This window comes from Dipodomys ordii, unplaced genomic scaffold, assembly GCF_000151885.1.
Source record: "Dipodomys ordii isolate 6190 unplaced genomic scaffold, Dord_2.0 Scaffold89, whole genome shotgun sequence".
NCBI lineage: Eukaryota > Metazoa > Chordata > Mammalia > Rodentia > Heteromyidae > Dipodomys > Dipodomys ordii.
Genome location: NW_012267305.1, coordinates 1,494,927 through 1,513,210, shown reverse-complemented (window position 1 = coordinate 1,513,210; position 18,284 = coordinate 1,494,927). Strand labels below are relative to the sequence as shown.

At 41.5% G+C, this 18,284-nt stretch overlaps 1 protein-coding gene across 5 annotated transcripts in view; it reads left to right on the top strand.

Moving 5' to 3' along the window:
- Positions 1-1,025: 1,025 nt before the first annotated feature.
- The window catches only part of Mtm1 (myotubularin 1), an 89,773-nt gene continuing 72,514 nt past the window's right edge, over positions 1,026-18,284 (top strand). For 3 of the 5 annotated variants that reach the window (XM_013025987.1, XM_013025985.1, XM_013025984.1), the window contains exons 1-2: positions 1,057-1,079; positions 6,805-6,883. In XM_013025987.1, coding sequence (XP_012881441.1) covers positions 6,828-6,883 — 56 coding nt within the window. In that variant the 5' untranslated portion in view covers positions 1,057-1,079; positions 6,805-6,827. Of the gene's footprint in view, positions 1,080-6,804; positions 6,884-18,284 lie in introns of all 5 variants that reach the window. The other 2 variants (XM_013025986.1, XM_013025988.1) reach the window with 2 other exon arrangements.

Genomic DNA, 18,284 nt, shown 5'->3' with positions numbered 1-18,284 from the left:
GTGGTAGAGCACTAGCCTTGAGCTGAAGAGCTGAGGGACAGCGCCCAGGCCCAGAGTTCAGGCCCCATGACTGGACCCCCCCAAAAAAAAGTTACTTGAAAATAGGCATTGCAATACCACAATTGAACAAAACTGAAGTGGAGGGCTATCCTATAATGATACATTAATGTGCACGTGTCTTACAGTGCTATTAGGAAAAAAGTGTTTTGAGATTTTTGAGATAAAGTGCTCATTTGTAAAATTATGTTGCACAAGAGATATTATGCACATTCTTCTACATGCCTGCTTATTTGTTTTGTTTGATTATATTGAGATGTCATTGTGAAATTTGTCTTCCTTTTCTTGATTTTGTTTCTCTTTCTATTTACTGTGTTAATGGTCATCTGACTCAACCTCAAAAAGCAGAAGGAGTTTTGACCTGAAATGTTTCCTTTCACTGAGTGAAGTGGAGTTCTTGGAAAGGTGCTGGAACAGCATGAGGGAAATCCCAATATATACTATGAGTTCGTTTGTGATTTACAGATATTGCACCAAAAGTAGTAATTTTTTTTTCCATTATAAGTGTCTGAACTTCATGAAGCCTACTCTGTGTGGGTGATAATAAGGCATCTTAGTAACAGTAACATCCACTAAAGTTTTACCTAGAACCATTTTTCCCGCTGGAGTTCACCTTGATTTGAATGTGAAACTACATTTCCCAGCGGCCTCCTCTAAAAGCAGAGCCCAATATTCCTCACTAAGCTGGCCCATGGCATTTTGGCCCTGCCCATGGCTGACACCATGCTATGAACTACAATTCCCAGAGGCCTCTACGAGCAGGACTCTTCAAAGAGGGTTTCCCAGCAGCCTCATGGGCAGAGAGCCCCGCCTTACGAAGCCGCTCCTTGGGCCCACCCTGAACCTTATCTCCACCCCTTCCTGCACCATGTGATGCAAATTCGCCAACTGGAGCTTGGGGGAGGGCCGCAGGCGGTGGCCGGGGGCGGGGAGGCCACGGAGGCGGGGCGTGCCGCGGAGGGGGCGGAGCGGGGCTGAGGAGCGCAGCAGCCTGGCAACCGTGGTGGCGCTCGGAGCCTGAGGTGGGTGCGCTCTCTTGGCTGGCCTGGCTTTGAGCCGGCCGCTGCGGGGACCCGTAATGGGGGGACCTAGGTGAAGAAGTTGGGAGTCCCTGGGCTAGCGAGTCGCGCGGGGCCTCACTGCACCCGCGGGGGTGGGGGTGGGGTTTGCCAGAACGTCTGCGATCACTGTCCTGGTGGGGCAGGGCTGAGGCCGGATAGCAGCAGCAGGCAGGTGCCTCGGGCTTTCCCTTTTTCCCTTCCCTAGGTCCCTGGCGGGCTGCGGGCGAAGGTCGGGACGCGAATCGCGGCTGGCAGGGAGGGATACGGTGCACGGACGTCCTGCTACTGCTTGTACTTTGCTTCCCTGTCCTGAGTAGGCGAGCGGGCCGGGTGGCCGCCCTGCCTCCCTGGTGACGCGCCGAGGCTGGTCCTTGACTTAGCTCCTGGCTCCTGGTGCTGGGTGCGCACCCGCCGCAGCCCCCAGGGGTCCTGACAACGAGTTTGCAGGCCCGCGTTGGCCAAGAACCCCTGGTTGTCGCTCTCTGTTCGTGTCTTTATGCCACGCACGGGGGCTTATCTGTTTTTGCAATAGTTGCGAGAAGATCTGGGAAGGAACGCTTAGTTCCCTGATACGCAGTCGGAAGTATGCGCACCCTAGCAAGCGCGCCAGGCTGGAGTTTTCGCTTAACTGTCTCTTGCTGGTCTCAGGAAGTGAAAATTAATTGTTGTATTTGCCTAAGCAAGTATAAAGCGAATCTACAGTAAAATTCATATTAGGGGCTTTATGGACTCATATGAAGTATGAGCTGAACTAATACTAATTTTTTAAAGCAGAACTTCAGAAGAGTGGAATTCTAGTATTGTAGAATTCACATAGGTCATTAGTTTTCTGAATGGGAGAACTGAGGCCCAGAGAGACTAATGTGACACAGGTGTTAGGAAACTTAATGGCAAAAGTAATATCACAAGCCAAGTCTCTAGAGGGTACATTGGAGTCTGTCTAGTCTGGGCTCTTATTACTAGAGTTCAATTTTATTCCTTATGAAGTATCCACCTTACAATCCTGACACTAAGCCAAAAGTTTTACTATAGTACAAGCCATTTGGGATTTCCTTCAAAACCAGTTTACTAGCCAAATGAGACCATCACGTTAGTTATTTTATAGACACATTGCTTTCATTTAATGCATATTCTACTGGCCGGGATCCCATATTCACCAGTCTTGACTCTGAATGGCTTCTGGCTGTTTTACAAAATCAAATCTATCTCTAAGACAGTCCACACAAGTAATGAGATTCAAACTGGTAGTACTTCCCAATGAAGCTCCTGAAGTGTTTCAAAGTCAATAACACTTGATCAACATGGTAGATTCCAGTATCATTATTAGGTGATTAGTCTATTTACTTTGAAGTTCTAACAGATTTATCAGGTTGTTACATATTCGTTCATTGAGATAGCAGAGAGGCCTGAAGGAGTTTATGTATATGGTAGCAGACAATTTAAAAAGTGATGTATTATTTTGAACACAGTAAAAAAACACAGAACTCTAAAAGTATGCAATGAAAATAAAACAGTGACATGATTAGGAGTCACTTGAGCATCACTGATTTTCTAGTTGTACGTTGTCAGCTGCTGCTCCATTAAAACCAATACAATGAAAACTAAGTTTAAGTCAGGTGTCAGTGGTGTCCTAGCTACTCAGGAGGATGAGATCTGAGAATCTCAGTTCGAAGCCATCTCAGGCAGGAAAGTCCTTGAGACTCTTATCTCCAATGAATCAGTAAAAAGACAAGAATGGAGCACTGGCTCAAGAGGTGGAACACAAGCCTTGAGCAAAAAAAAAAAAAAAAGCTCAAGGACAGCACCCAAGTCTAAGGTTCAAGCTCTAGGATCAGCAAAAGAAGTAAGTTTATCACAGCTTTATTTTATTTTATTTATTTTGTCAGTCATGCGGACTGAATTCTGGGCCTCGCCACTGTCCCTCAGCTCTTCAGCCTCAAGGCTAGTGCTCTACCACTTGAGCCACAGCACCACTTCTGGCTTTTTCTGTTTATGTGGTGCTGAGGAATTGAACCCAGGGCCTCATGCATGCAAGGCAAGCACTCTACCACTGAGCCACCTTCCCAGCCCTACAGCTTTATTTTTACTTGTATATCCCCCTTCAATGCAAACAATACTGTGATCTCAAATGCCTACAGAGGGGGTTTTCCAATCCCTTGCTGTTTCCACTGTAACTACAGAAGGCTCTGCAAAGGTCAGGATCAGTTGGTGATTTAATGTCATTGTCTTTCGACTCTCAGGCCCTCTTACTCAGGGTGTACTATGAACCTGTTATCTGAAATCATTGTCAATCTTCGTGTTTGTGGCTTGTAAAGAAACTAGTTCATCTGAAATAGCTCCAGAGTAAAGCAGGACCCAAGTTCTAGGAACGAGAACACTCCCTAATACAAAGGGGTTACTGAGAATTTTACTCCAGAATTTTACCTGTGTGGACTTGTTTACTTCATATTCTGTGTGTTCAGTGGTTACAAGCAAAACTTTATAGATGATTCTGAAAATGACCAATGTTCCAAAAAGGACTGTAGCGGTCTTTCTTCAAAATAAGAAGAGAGTTAACAAAATGTGGTCACTTTAGAAACCACTGAAAACTCATGGCTGTGGCTCTTATTGAGGACTCCAAAATAGAGAGAGAAGTGAGGGCTCTTCAGGGCGCAGTAGGTGACATTTTTAACCAGTGGCTGGTTGACTTCAAAGACAAGCCTTTCTAGCTCTTTCTAAAATTTATCCAACTCTGTAACAGAAAAAAATAGATTGTTTTCATTATTCTGTAGTAATTTTCCTTCCCTGTTTCTGACCTTTTCAGAGTTCTGCTTTCTTTATTTTCCAGTTTTTCAGTTCATTTATTCATTTATTTTTTTGGCATTTGTCATCTGCTTCAAATGCGTGGACTCTGGATGGGACATTCTCTCCAGATTATAATACTAGTTCTGTTATATATGTGACTGTGGGTGACTTAAATCTGTACCTCAGTTTCTATAGCTGGAAAACAGAAGGAATAATAGCACTATGTTCTCCAAGGGTTGTGGGGAGAACCAACTAAATAATCTATAGTGCTTAGAATAGCCTTGCACATAGTAGGCACTCACAAGGAGTTAGCTGCTATTCACTTGAACTGTAGGGGACTTTGGGAAATTCACTAGACTGGATTTTCTAGACATTTCTCTTCATTTTATCGTTCAGACTTTAATTTCTGGTAACTCTGACCGCAGGTTCCAAAGCTCTTGCAGTGCTAATCTTCCTTTGCTGTTCTCATTTAGAAGTTACTTAGGGCCTTATTTTCTTTGTTATCACAAGCAATAGCAGAGCAGGAGAGGTTGTAGGAGGATGATCTTTCATTGCAAATGTTGGACCTGTGCACTTCCAATGTGATTACTACAACGATCCCATTGTTTTTGAAAGTATCTCCTTAGAAAATTGGCATTGTGGGAATAGGAAGAGTATTAGGGGGGAGAATGCTAGAGGCCTGATCTAGAAGCCATTGTATACATAAATGAAATTGCTAAAATGAAACCCTCTTCTATAACTTAACTGATTGGCATAGCTGGATGCTTGTGGCTCACACCAGTAATCCTAGCTACTCAGGAGGCTGAGAGCTGAGGATCCAGTCCAAGCAAGAAAGTCTATGAGACTCTCATCTCCAATGAACCAACAAAAAGTATAAGTGAAGGTATGGCCCAGGTGGTAGAGCACCATCTCTGAACGAAATACCCAAGCAAGAGTGTGAGGTCCTGAGTTCAATCCCAATACTGACACACACACACACACACACACACACACACACACACAAAGAAAAAAAAGAAAAAGAAAATTGGCATAGTGTCTGAGTGCTTGCCTCCTATTTTTTGCTAAAGGGACAATGAGTGTTGTGGTAAGAAGCTTCCTGCATTTGGATTCTGGAGTGAGTTCAAATCCCAGTTCTGCTTAACTCTGCCACTGGGCACATCTTGTTTCTCTGCTGCTTGTAGTGGTTGCATTTGCAACAAGAGTTGATAAAGCCTGCTCTCATAAGCTTCTAGAGTTCTTCAGAGACTCAGGTGTGAATCAGAGCTCTTTGTGAGTGGTGCAACACTATCATTGCACTTGTATGTTATACACATCATTGTCATTCGGGAAACTAGTATAAGAAGACACTTGTCCTTTTCTTTTACAACTGCTCCTTAAATGTAGTGGGACATTTTTGCCTCAGTGTCCGTCTTTTGTCAGCATTAAAATAGGCCTCACTCATATGGACCTGGAGCCACTGATACGCCTTTCCGTTTCCAGTTCATTTATTCCTACAACTATAGTTCTGAGTAGTAAACAATTCTAGGGCTGTGTAAGGTGGCTGCAGCATTAGGGAGTTTTCCCTAATTCTTCTTTCCCAAGTGTCTCTGAAAGGAAGTCTATGGTATGCTATGGTAGAGTAGCTTGAGTGCTCTATTCTTCTTACTTGAATTCGTTTATCAGTATCTTGTAATGACTCCACAAGGAGCTCTTCACAATTTTATGTACTTAGCTTGGTATTATTGTTCTTTGATTAGCTGTCTTCTGTATTTTTTTTCTTTTGTGTTGGTACCAGTGCTTGAAGTCAGGGCCTCAGAGCCTCATGCTCTCACTTTACTGTCACTCTACTATTTAAGGCACACCTTCTTTTTTGACTTTTGTTTTTGGTGTTGGTTTGAGGACTTGAACTCAGGGCCTGAGAGCTGTCCCTGAGTTTTGTTACTCTACCACTTGAGCCACAATGCCACTTCTGGATTTTGGTAGCTAATTGGAGGTGAGTCTCACAAACTTTACTGCAGGGGCTGGCTTCAAACTGGGATCCCTGGCTGGTAAAGTAGCTTAATGGTAGAGTGCTTGCCTAGCATGCATGAAGCCCTGGGTTCAATTCCCCAGTACCACATATACAGAAAAAGCCAGAAGTAGCACTGGGCTCAAGTGGTAGAGTGCTAGCCTTGAGCAAAAGAAGCTCAGTGACAGTGCCGAGGCCCTGAGTTCAAACTCCAGGTCTGGCAAAAAGAAATCTGTGATCCTCAGATCTCACCTACCGGAGTAGCTATGATTGCAAGCATGAGCCACTGGTGCCTTGGCTCATTTTTGGCTTTTTTTTTTGTTAGTTGTGGGCCTTGAGCTCAGGGATTAAAGGCGTGAGCCACCAGTGGCTGGCTAAGTTTTGGTTTTTTGCTGATTAATTAGAGTCAGCCTTCTCTCAGGTTTGTCTGCCTACACTGACTTTGAGTCTTGATCATCAGTTTTCAGCCTTCTAATTAGCTAGGATTACAAATGTAAACCACTAGTACCTGGCTTTTGGTTCACTGTTTTGATAGGTAGCTCCAGCATGTGTGTGTATCTATCTATATCTAACTAGATAGATAGATAGACAGATAATACTAGATTCTTGGAGTCCAGTGATGGGAGAGGTTTCCTACATTGCTTTATTGCCCCTTTCTTCTTAACATCTTGAGTTTTGGCCAATGGCATAAAGCTATTTGAATATAGGTTTGCTTTTCTTTGCTGATGGGTATGTTTAGGTTAGGAATGGGGAGGAGTAAGGAAAGTTAGAGAGTAATCATTGAAAGTAAATAAAGTAACTTATTTGTAACATATTCATCTCTTACCCACCTCTACAAAACAATAACACACAGAGATGTTTTTTCTTCAGCATGTGTTAATTGTTCAATTTTGATATTGTGCCCTTGAATTGTAGTGAGTTCTGGGATCCTCCTCTGCATGGGCTGCTTTCTCCGTGCCAGGCTTTCTCATTCCTGGGAATTACAGGAGCAGAGGTAGGTTATGGAGAACATTGTCAACATTGGGGGGGGCATTGCTTTAAATTCTTTTGTGACCCTGCAGTTGCTACGATGGAGCTTTAGGAGAATGGGAACTGCATTTGCATTGCACCCGGCCTGGAATTGGCTCCAGATATCTTACTGAACTATGATTATGACATGCATGATGGCAAGTGACCATGACATAAAGCATGTCCCCTTGGTTAGTATTGTTTGTACTTAACAGTAAGGAGTGAAGTTTGCCAGGAGACCTCAGGAGGCCACCACCATTAGCTCTGGCCTTGTGACCTAGCAGGATCTAAGGAACCCCAAGCAATACTGAATTTCAAATTTCCTGGTTCTGAGATGTTCCTTGCACATCGGTGGTGTGGGTGTTTCACTGCCCTCCGAGGGCCTGAGGCCTGTTGTAGCTGCTCAGCCTCTTTGCTCTTGCTGCCAGTAAGTATGGGGGTTCTGTTTTCTTTGGATTTTTTCCTTGGTGCTGGTACTAGGGCTTGGATTAGGGGCCTGGGTGCTGTCCCTTAGCTGTTTTGGCTCAAGGCTGGTTCTACTACTTGAGCCACAGCTCTACTTCTGGCGTGTGTGTGTGTGTGTGGCTACTACTTGAGCCACAGCTCTACTTCTGGCGCGCGCGCGCGCGTGTGTGTGTGTGTGTGTGTGTGTGTGTGTGTGTGTGTGTGTGTGTGTGTGTGTGTGTGTGTGTGTGTGTGTTAATCCTGGGACTTGATGCTATCTTTGAACTTTGTGGTTCAAGCAGTAAAGTAGGGTAGAGCTCTTCCTCCAGCCACAGCTCCACCTCCACCTTTTTTGACAGTCAGTTGGAATAAGAATCTCATGGATTTTTTTCGCCAGGCTGGGTTTGAATTGTGGTCCTCAGATCTCAGCCTACCGAGTAGCTAATATTATAGGCGTGAGCTACTAGCTCCTGTCTAAGTATGGAGGTTTTCTAAAGGTTGGGGCTGATTGTATGTCAGACTTTTGACTAAGATCAAATGTAGAGTTGAAGCTAATTTTAATTTTTTTCTCATCAGCTTCAATGACCTTCCCAGTATTATCATAACTTCTGTCTTGCAGCTGTTTCTCTTTGTTGATGAAGATTGTCTAAAAAAAATATAACATCTCAAGGTCTGTTTGGTACCTACTAAGAACCCTTGTAGAATCTGAATTTTAAGAAGCCTTCTAGGTGATTGTATGTAAATTCAAGCTTGAGAAAGCTGATCTAAAAATACCACCTCACACGCTGGCTCCCAAACTTGGGGGAGCCCCTTTGTGGAACTTAACATTTCTTAGTAGGTACAATAAAATAAGCTGGTGAAAACAGTTTTTATATACCCTATTCAGCCCAGTAGATGCAAAATACTGTCCTTTTGACATGTTATCAAACCCGTAGTTGAGATGTTCCCCCTTCACACCAAGTTGTATAAATCCATTGTGTGTTTTGTTTATAACATGCCTCCATTTTGCCTTGTTACTTTGGACATGTTGGGGAGTTGTCTTACTAGTTACTACAGTCCAGAACAGCATGGTTTTGAGAGAGATCTTTTGCCCTCATTTGCAGATGAAGTCAGCAGATTGGCTGTCAATGCCCAAGAAACTGCCTTAGTAATAAACTCTATTAATGTTAGGTATGATTTTTGCCAAGCCCTTAGCCCCTGGCTTTGACATAATGTCTCATCTGAGTCCTTAAACCATGAATTTGGGTAGAAATGATGAATTTCCTCTCTGAGCTTCTTCCAGAGAGGTCAGTTAGAAGGTGAAGTATTTAGGAAGTAGCAGCATCAGGACTTGAAGCTGGGTGAACTGTCTTTTGGGTGCACAGCCTCTACTGCAGCTCTCCTGACTACAGAGCTCTTCTTGGTACCAGTTGTATAAGTAAGAAGGTGCTGTGAGTATATATATGAAATATATGCCTTTTTCTTGAGGGGAATAGCAAAGATTTCCAGTAGTATCTGTCTTCTCTGGTTCTTTAGAGAGGGTGCAGACTCCCTAAAAAGGAGAATGGGAACACTACAGCTGATGGTTTTCTGTTGGTTGATCATTAGGCGTACCCGAGGAATATTATTATTATTAATTATTATTATTGTCAGTCATGAGGCTTGAACTCAGGGCTTGGGCACTGTCCCTGAGCGTTTTCACTCAAGACAAGCACTCTACCACCTTGAGTCACAGTGCCACTTCTAGTTTTCTGGTGCTTAATTGGAGGTAGAGTCTCACAGACCTTCCTGCCTGGGCTGGCTTCAAACCGTGATCCTCAGATCTCAACCTCCTAAGTAGGTAGGATTACAGGTGTGAGCCACCAGCACCAGGGTTATTTATTATTATTATTTGTATTTTGTGTGTGGCAGTACTGGGACTTTGAACTCAGAGCCTGGGCGCTGTCCCTGAGCTGCTTTTGCTCGAGGCTAGAGCTCTACCACTTGAGCTACATCTCCATGTGCAGTTTTTGGGTGGTTAATTAGAGATAAGGGTCTCTCAAATTAGTCTTCCCAGGTTGGCTTTGAACCTCAGTCCTCAGATCTGAGCCTCCTCTGTAGCTAGGATTACAGGTCTGAGCCCCAGCAGTGCCCAGTTCTGGGAAGATTTAAATACATATTGCCTGAACCCCACCCACAGACATTGGGTTTTATTATTCTGGGGTGAAACTGACACTGGCTTTTATGAAGTCTTCTGGGTGAGCGTGGCTCTGGCTGGGTTCCAAAGTACCTGGACTTGGCAGCAGCAACACAGATTGAGTGGATCAGCAAGCTCCTGGGTGATGCCCGAAGGCAGATCTGTTAGGGTTGCGCTTCAAGTAGCAAATGGCATCAGAATCACCTGAGGGGCTGTTTCAGCACTGCCAGTGTCCTGGCGCCAGGCCTGGAGTTTCTGATTCAGAAGGTCTGGGCTGTAGCCCAGGATCTGTATTTGAGGTATGTGTATTTAGCAGTTCATCACAAAGTAACTATGTTTACTTTAGGTTTTATGTAGACACACTTCTAAGGCACATTTTTGGGGTCATAAATGCATGGTGAATTCATAGACAAGTACATATATATATATCAATTTGCATAAATATATGGATAAATACAGAGCATGAATCTAATGGACAGTTAGAAGGAGATGGAGAAGGGAGAAGGGAAAGCGAGTAATTGAGGATGAATACATTTGAAATATATTTTGAAAGAGGATGAAGATTGTTGAAATAGAGTATTTGTAGCTATGAAAATTGAACAAGGAAACCTGGTGAAATAGTTTGGATAAGGGGGGAGTGATAGGAGGGTGAGATTGATTAGAACATACTCTAATCATGTGAAAATGTAACCTTGAAACCCCTTCTGTATAACTGATATAAGCTAGTAAAAATAAATGGATGTTGAAGTTTCTAAAAAATTTTTGGTTCATTGAAACAGAGTATCATTACTGAAACCTAGTCTTGCCTCAAACTTATATGGGATTACAGGTGTGTACCATAATACCTGGTTCCTGGATATTGAATTTTAACTGATACTTTTATCCTTCCTGGCTATATATGTATGTGTACATGTATATGTACACATACAGATGTATATGTATAGATATTTATACATGTTTATATGCATGCATAAATGTATATAATTGTATGCAAACGTATGCACTCCCAAGTGCTAGAATTACAGACCTGTGCCACCTTGCCCAATATAAAGATTTTTAAAAATATAACTTAGTAGAATTACCTGAGTTTATATAGCTTGGAAGAAGCAAATTTGCTCCTGCTTTTTCTTACAGCTGGCTTTGAGTAGTGGTATTTTCTTTTTTCTCCTTCCCTTCCACTTTCCCTTTGCCTTTGCCTTTTCCTTTCCATTTCCCTTGCTCTTCCTCTTCCTCTTCCCCTTCCCCTTTTCCTTCCCCTTTCCCTTCCCTTCCTCTCCTTTTTTCTTTTCTTTTCTTTTTTTTTTTTTTGGTGCCCATTCTGAGGCTTTTAACTCAGGGCTAAGTGCTGTCCTTGTGTCTTTTTGCCCAAGGCTAGCACTCTACTACTTGAGCCAAAGCTCCACTTTTGGCTTTTTGGTAGTTTACCAGAGGTAAGAATCTTATGGACCTTTCTGCCTGGGCTGACTTTGAACCACTATCTTCAGATCTCAGGCTCCGGAGTAGCTAGCGCCTGGCAGATTGATAGTATTTTCTTCAGGAACTAATATGCCAATGAGATATGGCTTTAACTTTTCAGTACTCTGTTAAGTTAGTATCATGATTATGCTGGCTTTATATAAAGTGATTTGGGTATTTCCTTTTTCTGTGCTCTGGAAGTTTTTGCAAGGTTAGCATTACCTGCTCAACAAACGTGAACAGAATTTGATCATAGGATCAGCTGGACAGTTATGATTATTATGTTCATTACGATTATTATGTTCATTAATATTTTAATAAGCTGAAACTTTACATAATTTAAAGTCAAATTTATAGCAAGATATATTAGAAGTCTTCTTTCCATCTCTGCCTCTAATCAGACATGTTGTTTCCTCCCCTCCCCCCCAAGTAGTTTTTGCTCTTTTTCTTCTTTTGCAAACTTGAGCAAGCAATAACACACATGTATATATTTGCACACAGACCCCCCTCTTTCTTATGCACAGAAAAGAATACATTATACACTATTCTACCTATTGATATTTTCACTAAAACTATGTCCCAGAAATCAGTCTTCTGTTCATTCTCTCCTCTTGATTTTTCTCTACTATACTGATGTTTCAAACATAATGTTTTCATTATTGTTTAGTCTTAGTACATTCTGATTTCTATTGTGATGTATTTGTTCACTTGTGAGCTACTTAGAAGTTTTTTTTTTAATTTTGCAAATATATTTTCTAGGGGTTTTCAAAATTGACTCCAGAGTGTGTTAGGTGAATGCTAGTAAGGTTTTTTTGGTTGTTTTTTTGTTTGTTCTTTTACAATTTTTTTTACACAAACTAGGGTTTGAACTCAGAGCCTTGTATATGTTAGGACTGCACACTTGTTTGGGCTATGCCTCAGACCTAGTACCAGTAGTTCTTTGCAACTTGCTGAGGTGTACCTGGCCATTTTGGGGTGGTTTGTTTCACTGGGCATAATACTTATTATATTCATCTTATCTAATCATCAGTTTTTAACTTCCTATTGCTGAATACTATTCCTTACTACAGATTAAAAGTTCACTAGTGGGTGATCATGTGAGTTAATTGAGTCTTGGGCTATGAATCTTTTTGCCTTGAGTAGGACCAACAACTTGTTTCCAGCCAATAACATATGGAATATGTATTGGAATTCTACAGATTGGGAATAGGGTTTTTTGCTTGTTTTGTATTTTTATTTTTTGGTAATTGAAGATGAAGTGACCCTGGGAAAGGGCCAACATTAATCAGTAGAAAACTTGTAAACGAAGATATTGTTGTTCAGAGAGGTCATGGTCTCATTGTCACGCTAATGTGAACACGTGTTAAGGAAATGAACCACAACTGTTCTCTAAGTAATGCCAGCAGCCTTGGGCTAGCAAATGCCAGTGCCCACAGCCAGAAGTCTCAAGAAAATGAGTTCTGCCAATCATCTAAAGGAACTTGGAAGCACATTTCCCCAGTTGAGCCTCCAGATGAGAATGTAGCCTAGCTACCTCCTTGATTACAGCCTTGAGAGAACCTGAGTAGGGAAACCAGCTAAGCTTCACCCATACTGCTGACCCATAAAATCTGTGAGATAATAAGTATGTGTTGTTTACACATAACATAAGGATGTTATTCAATAATATTAAACTAATATATCCATGTTCCATTTAAAATTAATCTTTTATATTATGTAAACATCAAGGTTCATTTATTCTTCTGTATGGACAGTAAATTAACCATCATCATTTGTAGAAAGCACTATCATTTCCTCATCAAATCATTTTGACAGTTTTTTTTTGTTTTGTTTTGTTTTTGGTGCCTCTTCTGGGGCTTGAACTCAGGGCCTGGGCACTGTCCCTCAGCTTTTTGTCACTCAAGGTTAGCACTGTACCTCTTGAGCCAGAGCTCCATTTCTGGTGTTTTGCTAGTTAATTGGAGATAAGAGTCTCACGTGTTTTCCTGTCCATACTGGCTTTGAACTACAATCAATCCTCAGATCTTAGCCTCCTGATAGGATTACAAATGTGAGCCACCAGTGCCTGGCTTCATTTGAACACTTTCATCAGTAGTCCTTTGACCACTGCTAAAACCTCCAAAAGATGGGCCTAAATATAGACTGTGTTCTGTTTCATTGATCTCTAGGTCCATAATCATATTAGTACTCCACTGACTTGATGAGCTGTTTTATAGTCTGGAAATCTAGTAGTAAAAAGAATCCAACAGTTTTTATTCAAAGACTGTTTTGATGATTCTTGGACCTTTGCCTTTCCATACAAACTTTAGAAAAATATTTTTGTTTTCTAAAAGAAAGTCCATTGGAATTTATATATATATATGTTACATTGACTTTATTTTGATCACTATCAACATGCCTGGAATCTTCTAGACCTTTAGCACAGTGTATTTCTTCATATATTTTGATCTTTGATTTGTCTCAGCCGTGTTTTGTAGTAAGTGTATGTTTTTTGTAGTGTTTAAAGTATCCCTAAATATTTCTTTTTTTCTGCTATTGCAAGTAGGATTTAATATTTCTGTGTCTATGTGTTCATTGTGAATTATACACATACAATTAATTTTTATATTAGTCTTGTGTACTCTGTAGCCTTACTAAGTTTATTTATTTTAGTAGGTTTTTTTCCCTTATCCTCAGGATATTTTTACATGCATAATCATGTTGTCTACAAGTTAGTCTTTATTTCTTCTAGTATGTTATGCCTTTATTTATTTTTGTTGTTGTTGTTGATCCCAGTCCTGGGGCTTGAACTCAAGGCCAGGGTGCTGATCCTGAGCTTTTTTGCTCAGAGCTAGTAGCGCTCTACCATTTGAGCCATAGCTCCACTACTGACATTTTCATGGTTAATTGGAGATAGGAGTCTTACAAACTTTCCTACTCAGTCTGGCTTTGAATGGTAATCCTTATATCTCAACTTCCTGAGTATCTAGGATTATAGGCATGAGCCACCATTCCTGGCCATTGTGTGTGTGTGTGTGTGTGTGTGTGTGTGTGTGTTACTTGGGCTTTGAACTCAGGACTTGGGCTCTGTCCCTTAGCTTTCCTTGCTCAAGACCTCACACTCTACCACTTGAGCCACAACTCTACTTCTGGCTTTGTTTGCCAGAGTCTCACAAAGACTCTTCTGACCAGGCTGGCCATGATCCTCAGACCTCAGCCTCCTGAGTATCTAGAATTTTAGGTGTGAGCCACAGGTGCCCAGATATTTTTCTTAACTTACTGAACTTATTAGGATCTATTAAAAATTCTTAGGTATGTGATAAGTATAGCCATCCTTGTCTTATTCCTGGCCTTCAAAAGCTTTCCATGTAATATTATCTGTATGTAGATTTGCATAGGTGCTATTCCTACTTTTCTGAAAGATTCAAAATTATTATTGGATGCTGAGTTGAGTTTGTAGAACCCATGTTTCAGATGTCATGTTCTGTTGGCACTGTTTTTAGTTCCTCTTCATCTCCTTGCCTTTATCATTTCTACTTTTTAAAATATGATAATTTCATCTGCCTCTTCAAGTCCTTCATGGCTAATATTCCAGATTTTAGAACTGTGTGAGTTCAGTCCCTTCACTTTATTCTGTAACAACTTCCTGCTTCTGAGTTTCCCATGATTTCGATGAAGCCAATCTTTGGGGATTCCCTTTGGATACCCACTGGCTGTGGGGCCAGCTACTGCTTCTACTGCTGTTCTCTGCTCATCTCCAAAGTCAACCTGCTCTTGTAAACTTGGACTAACTAAGGTCTATCAAAGCCAGCATTTCCAAGAATTAAGAGACCCCAAGGCACCTGCATAGGAGAGCCACAAAACACCAAATCACAATGATTCCACCCATTTTTGCAACTCCTTTTGAACTGACTTCAGAGTCCATGGTGCCTTAAAAAATCAGTCTGTGTGTCTGTGTGTCTGTGTGTCTGTGTGTCTGTGTGTCTGTCTATCTATCTATCTATCTATCTATCTATCTATCTATCTATCTATCTATCTATCTATCTATCTATCTATCTATCTATCTATCTATCTATCTCCATGGTGTCAGTCATTGAGTGAGGATTCGGCATTTGGTCCAAGGCCCAAATGTCCACCAGGCTCATGTATTAAGTAGACTCGGCACTGGTGCTGTGGGGAGCATTGATTTTGTTTTCACATTTGAGATGGGTTAAAATGGTGCATATAACAATTCAAGGTAATTGCAGAGAAAGAATCCAAAGAACACATTGAACAGAGATAGCATTGCTGGGATGAGAGTACACCATGGAAAGGGGCTACTTAGAAAACTAACTCATTTAGTTACACGTGCTCTGATAGGATTTTAAGCAAATGCCTCATTATATCATGGCTGTACCTCCAGTGGTAATTTCTTGTTTTTCTACACTTGTAATAAAAATCCCTTCTTTATTGTACAGTTTTAATGAAGCCTTTTGTGACAGAAAGTAATTTTCCATGGACAGATAAGGCTGGTTGCTCTGTGCCTGCTTCACAGGCACATATTTGGGAGGGAAAGTCTCTGTTTGCTTACTCTTCTTTAAAATGAAGGTTCTTTGTGACTATAAAACTTTATTTCTCTGCCTTGGTCCCTGATTTTCTTAAAATTACTGGTTCAAGCAGGAGATACATTCTTTACTTTTTTTTGTTTTTGTTGGTCATGGGGCCTGGGTGTTGTCCCTCAGCTCTTCAACTCAAGGCTAGCACCCTACCACTTGAGCCATAGCACTACTTCCAGCTTTTTCTGCTTATGTAGTGCTGAGAAATCGAACCCAGGGCCTCATGCATGCAAGGCAACACTCTACCACTGAGCCACCTTCCCAGCCCATGTCTTTAATTTCTCTGACCACCTATTCAAAAATTAGAAAGCTATCTGGTGGTGGGTGAGAGACCTTCTACTGTATCATCTATATTATCATCTTGATTCCAATTTAATTTTTATGACTATTCATTATCTTTATTGCCTTATACAGCGTCTCCTTTTTGAGGGCAATACTGGGGTTTAGACTCTGGGTTTCCACCTACTAGGCAGCTACTCTACTGCTTTCACCATGCCTTCAGCCCCTAACTTTTCTTTTTTTTTGTGCTGGTGCTGGGGCTTGAACTCCAGGTCTCCCACTTGCTAAGTAAGCACTCTACCGGTTGAGCCCACACTTCTAGCTTTACAAACAAATCTAAAATGCATTTATTAGCATTAATTTCTCAATGAGGAAAACAATTCAACAAAATACCGTGCTTCATGTTTGGTTGGTTGCCAGTACAGGGGCTTTTGAACCTCAAGAGCTCAGCTTTCTCACACACTGCTGGTACTCTACCTCTTGAGCCATGCCTCCAGTTCCAAAAGATAGGTTTCTTTTTGTTATGGAGCAGATCAGTTGGGTTCATGAGTTGGAATTGGCAGGTAGAGAGGAACTTGTTCTTGTTTTTATTTTAAAACTTTGTTTACAAGCAGGTATTTGTTACAAAATCTACAGAGAATTTAATGATCTGCTTTACCATATGCAATGTAGCTTGGTGGTTTGTGCACTAAAATAATAATCTAGTGGTTAAAATTATTTCCCATACTAATTTGAGCTCTGGAGTTACCCTATTTGATGGCCACAGCTCATGCCACTAAAGCCAATCAACTGTCTTGAAGATATATCATTTGTCGTGAGAGGAATATGAAGTAGCATGAATGGTTCTGCCCAAATCCATCACAAACCACTGGGGAAAATGTCACTAAATTCATCTTCCACTGGGTCTGGATTACATGCATGTTAGCCAAGGGTCTTTGAAGCATTGAACAAACTAAAAGTAGTTGCATCTTTGAAATGAATTATCAATCTCCAGATGATACAGAAGAGTGAATTTCTAAATGAAATACTATTTAACATTTTATAATTTCTAAAGAACCCTCATTAAATCAAATGCATTTAGCCCTGAGACTTGGAGTGGCCAAAACAAATTGAGAACCTGTAATGCATTTGCATTAATGTGGTTATTGAACAGTAAGCAACTTAGGTGAGAGATTGGGCTAGGAATGTCTCAGGTATACTATGAAGGTCACCTGCTTGATGGCTACACAGGGCCTGTGCAGACTAGGCTGACCATGTTAGAAAATGTGTCTATACAATGATGAAGCAGGCATTGGATCATTAGCACTATGGTTTGAGGAATGACTTGTTTGTGGAAACATGTACTGTCGGATGAGAGGACCTAGCATATGAGCTCCTCTGTTTCGCCTTTGTTTTGCTGTCATTTCTTGTTTTTCCAATGACTTTGTGAGGTTGGTCAGCATCATACCCACTGTGTGTGTGTGTGTGTGTGTGTGTGTGTGCATGCATATGTGCTAGTCCTGGGATTTGAACCTCAAGGCCTGGGCACTGTCCTTAAGCCTTTCTGCTCAAGGCTGGCACCCTGCCATTCAGACCATAGCTCCACATCCGGCTTTTTGCTGATTAATTAGAGTTAAGAGTCTCTCAGATTTGTTTGCCTATGTTGGCTTTGAACCACAATCCTCAGATTTCAGCCTCCTGAGTAGCTAGGATTACAGATGTGAGCTACCAGTTCTTGGCTAGTATCATGCCTATTTTGCAGACAGGTGACTTCAGTTTGTTCAAGGTTGTACATGACCATTACTATTAAGGGACAGGATTGGGATTGGCAGCCCCAAGTTTTCTGAACATAAAATTCCTTGTTTCAACTATATCATACCATTGCAGTTAGGCATAATGGCCTTTTGACAGGCTGTAGATGCAGTTTAAAAGGACATATTGTTATTTGGCTAAGAAAAGTTAATTTGGAAATTATTACTATTTTTTGGTTTGTTATTTTGGGGCTTGAACTCAGGGCATGGGCACTGTCCCTGAGCTTTTTTGCTCAAGGCTAGTGCCTTTGAGACAGCGCCACTTCCGTTTTTTTGAGTAGTTAGTTGGAAATAAGAGTCTCACAGGGACTTAGCTGCTTGGGCTGACTTTGAACCACTCCCCTCAGATCTCAGCCTCCTGAATAGCTAGGACTACAGGAGTCAGCTACCAGAGCCCAGCTTAGAAATTGTTTTTAATAGTGTAAAGGGTCAGGCACCTGTGGTTCATGCCTGTAATCCTAGGTACTCAGGAGGTTGAGATCTGAGGATCAGGATTCAAAGCCATCCTGGGCAGAAATGTCTGAGAGACACCTTTCTCTAATTAACCAGCAAAAAGCCAGAAGTGGAGGTCTGGCTCAAATGGTAGAGTACTAGTCTTGAGTGAATAAGCTGGCACCCAATCCCTGAGTTCCAGACCCAACACACACACACACACACACACACACACACACACACACACACACACACACA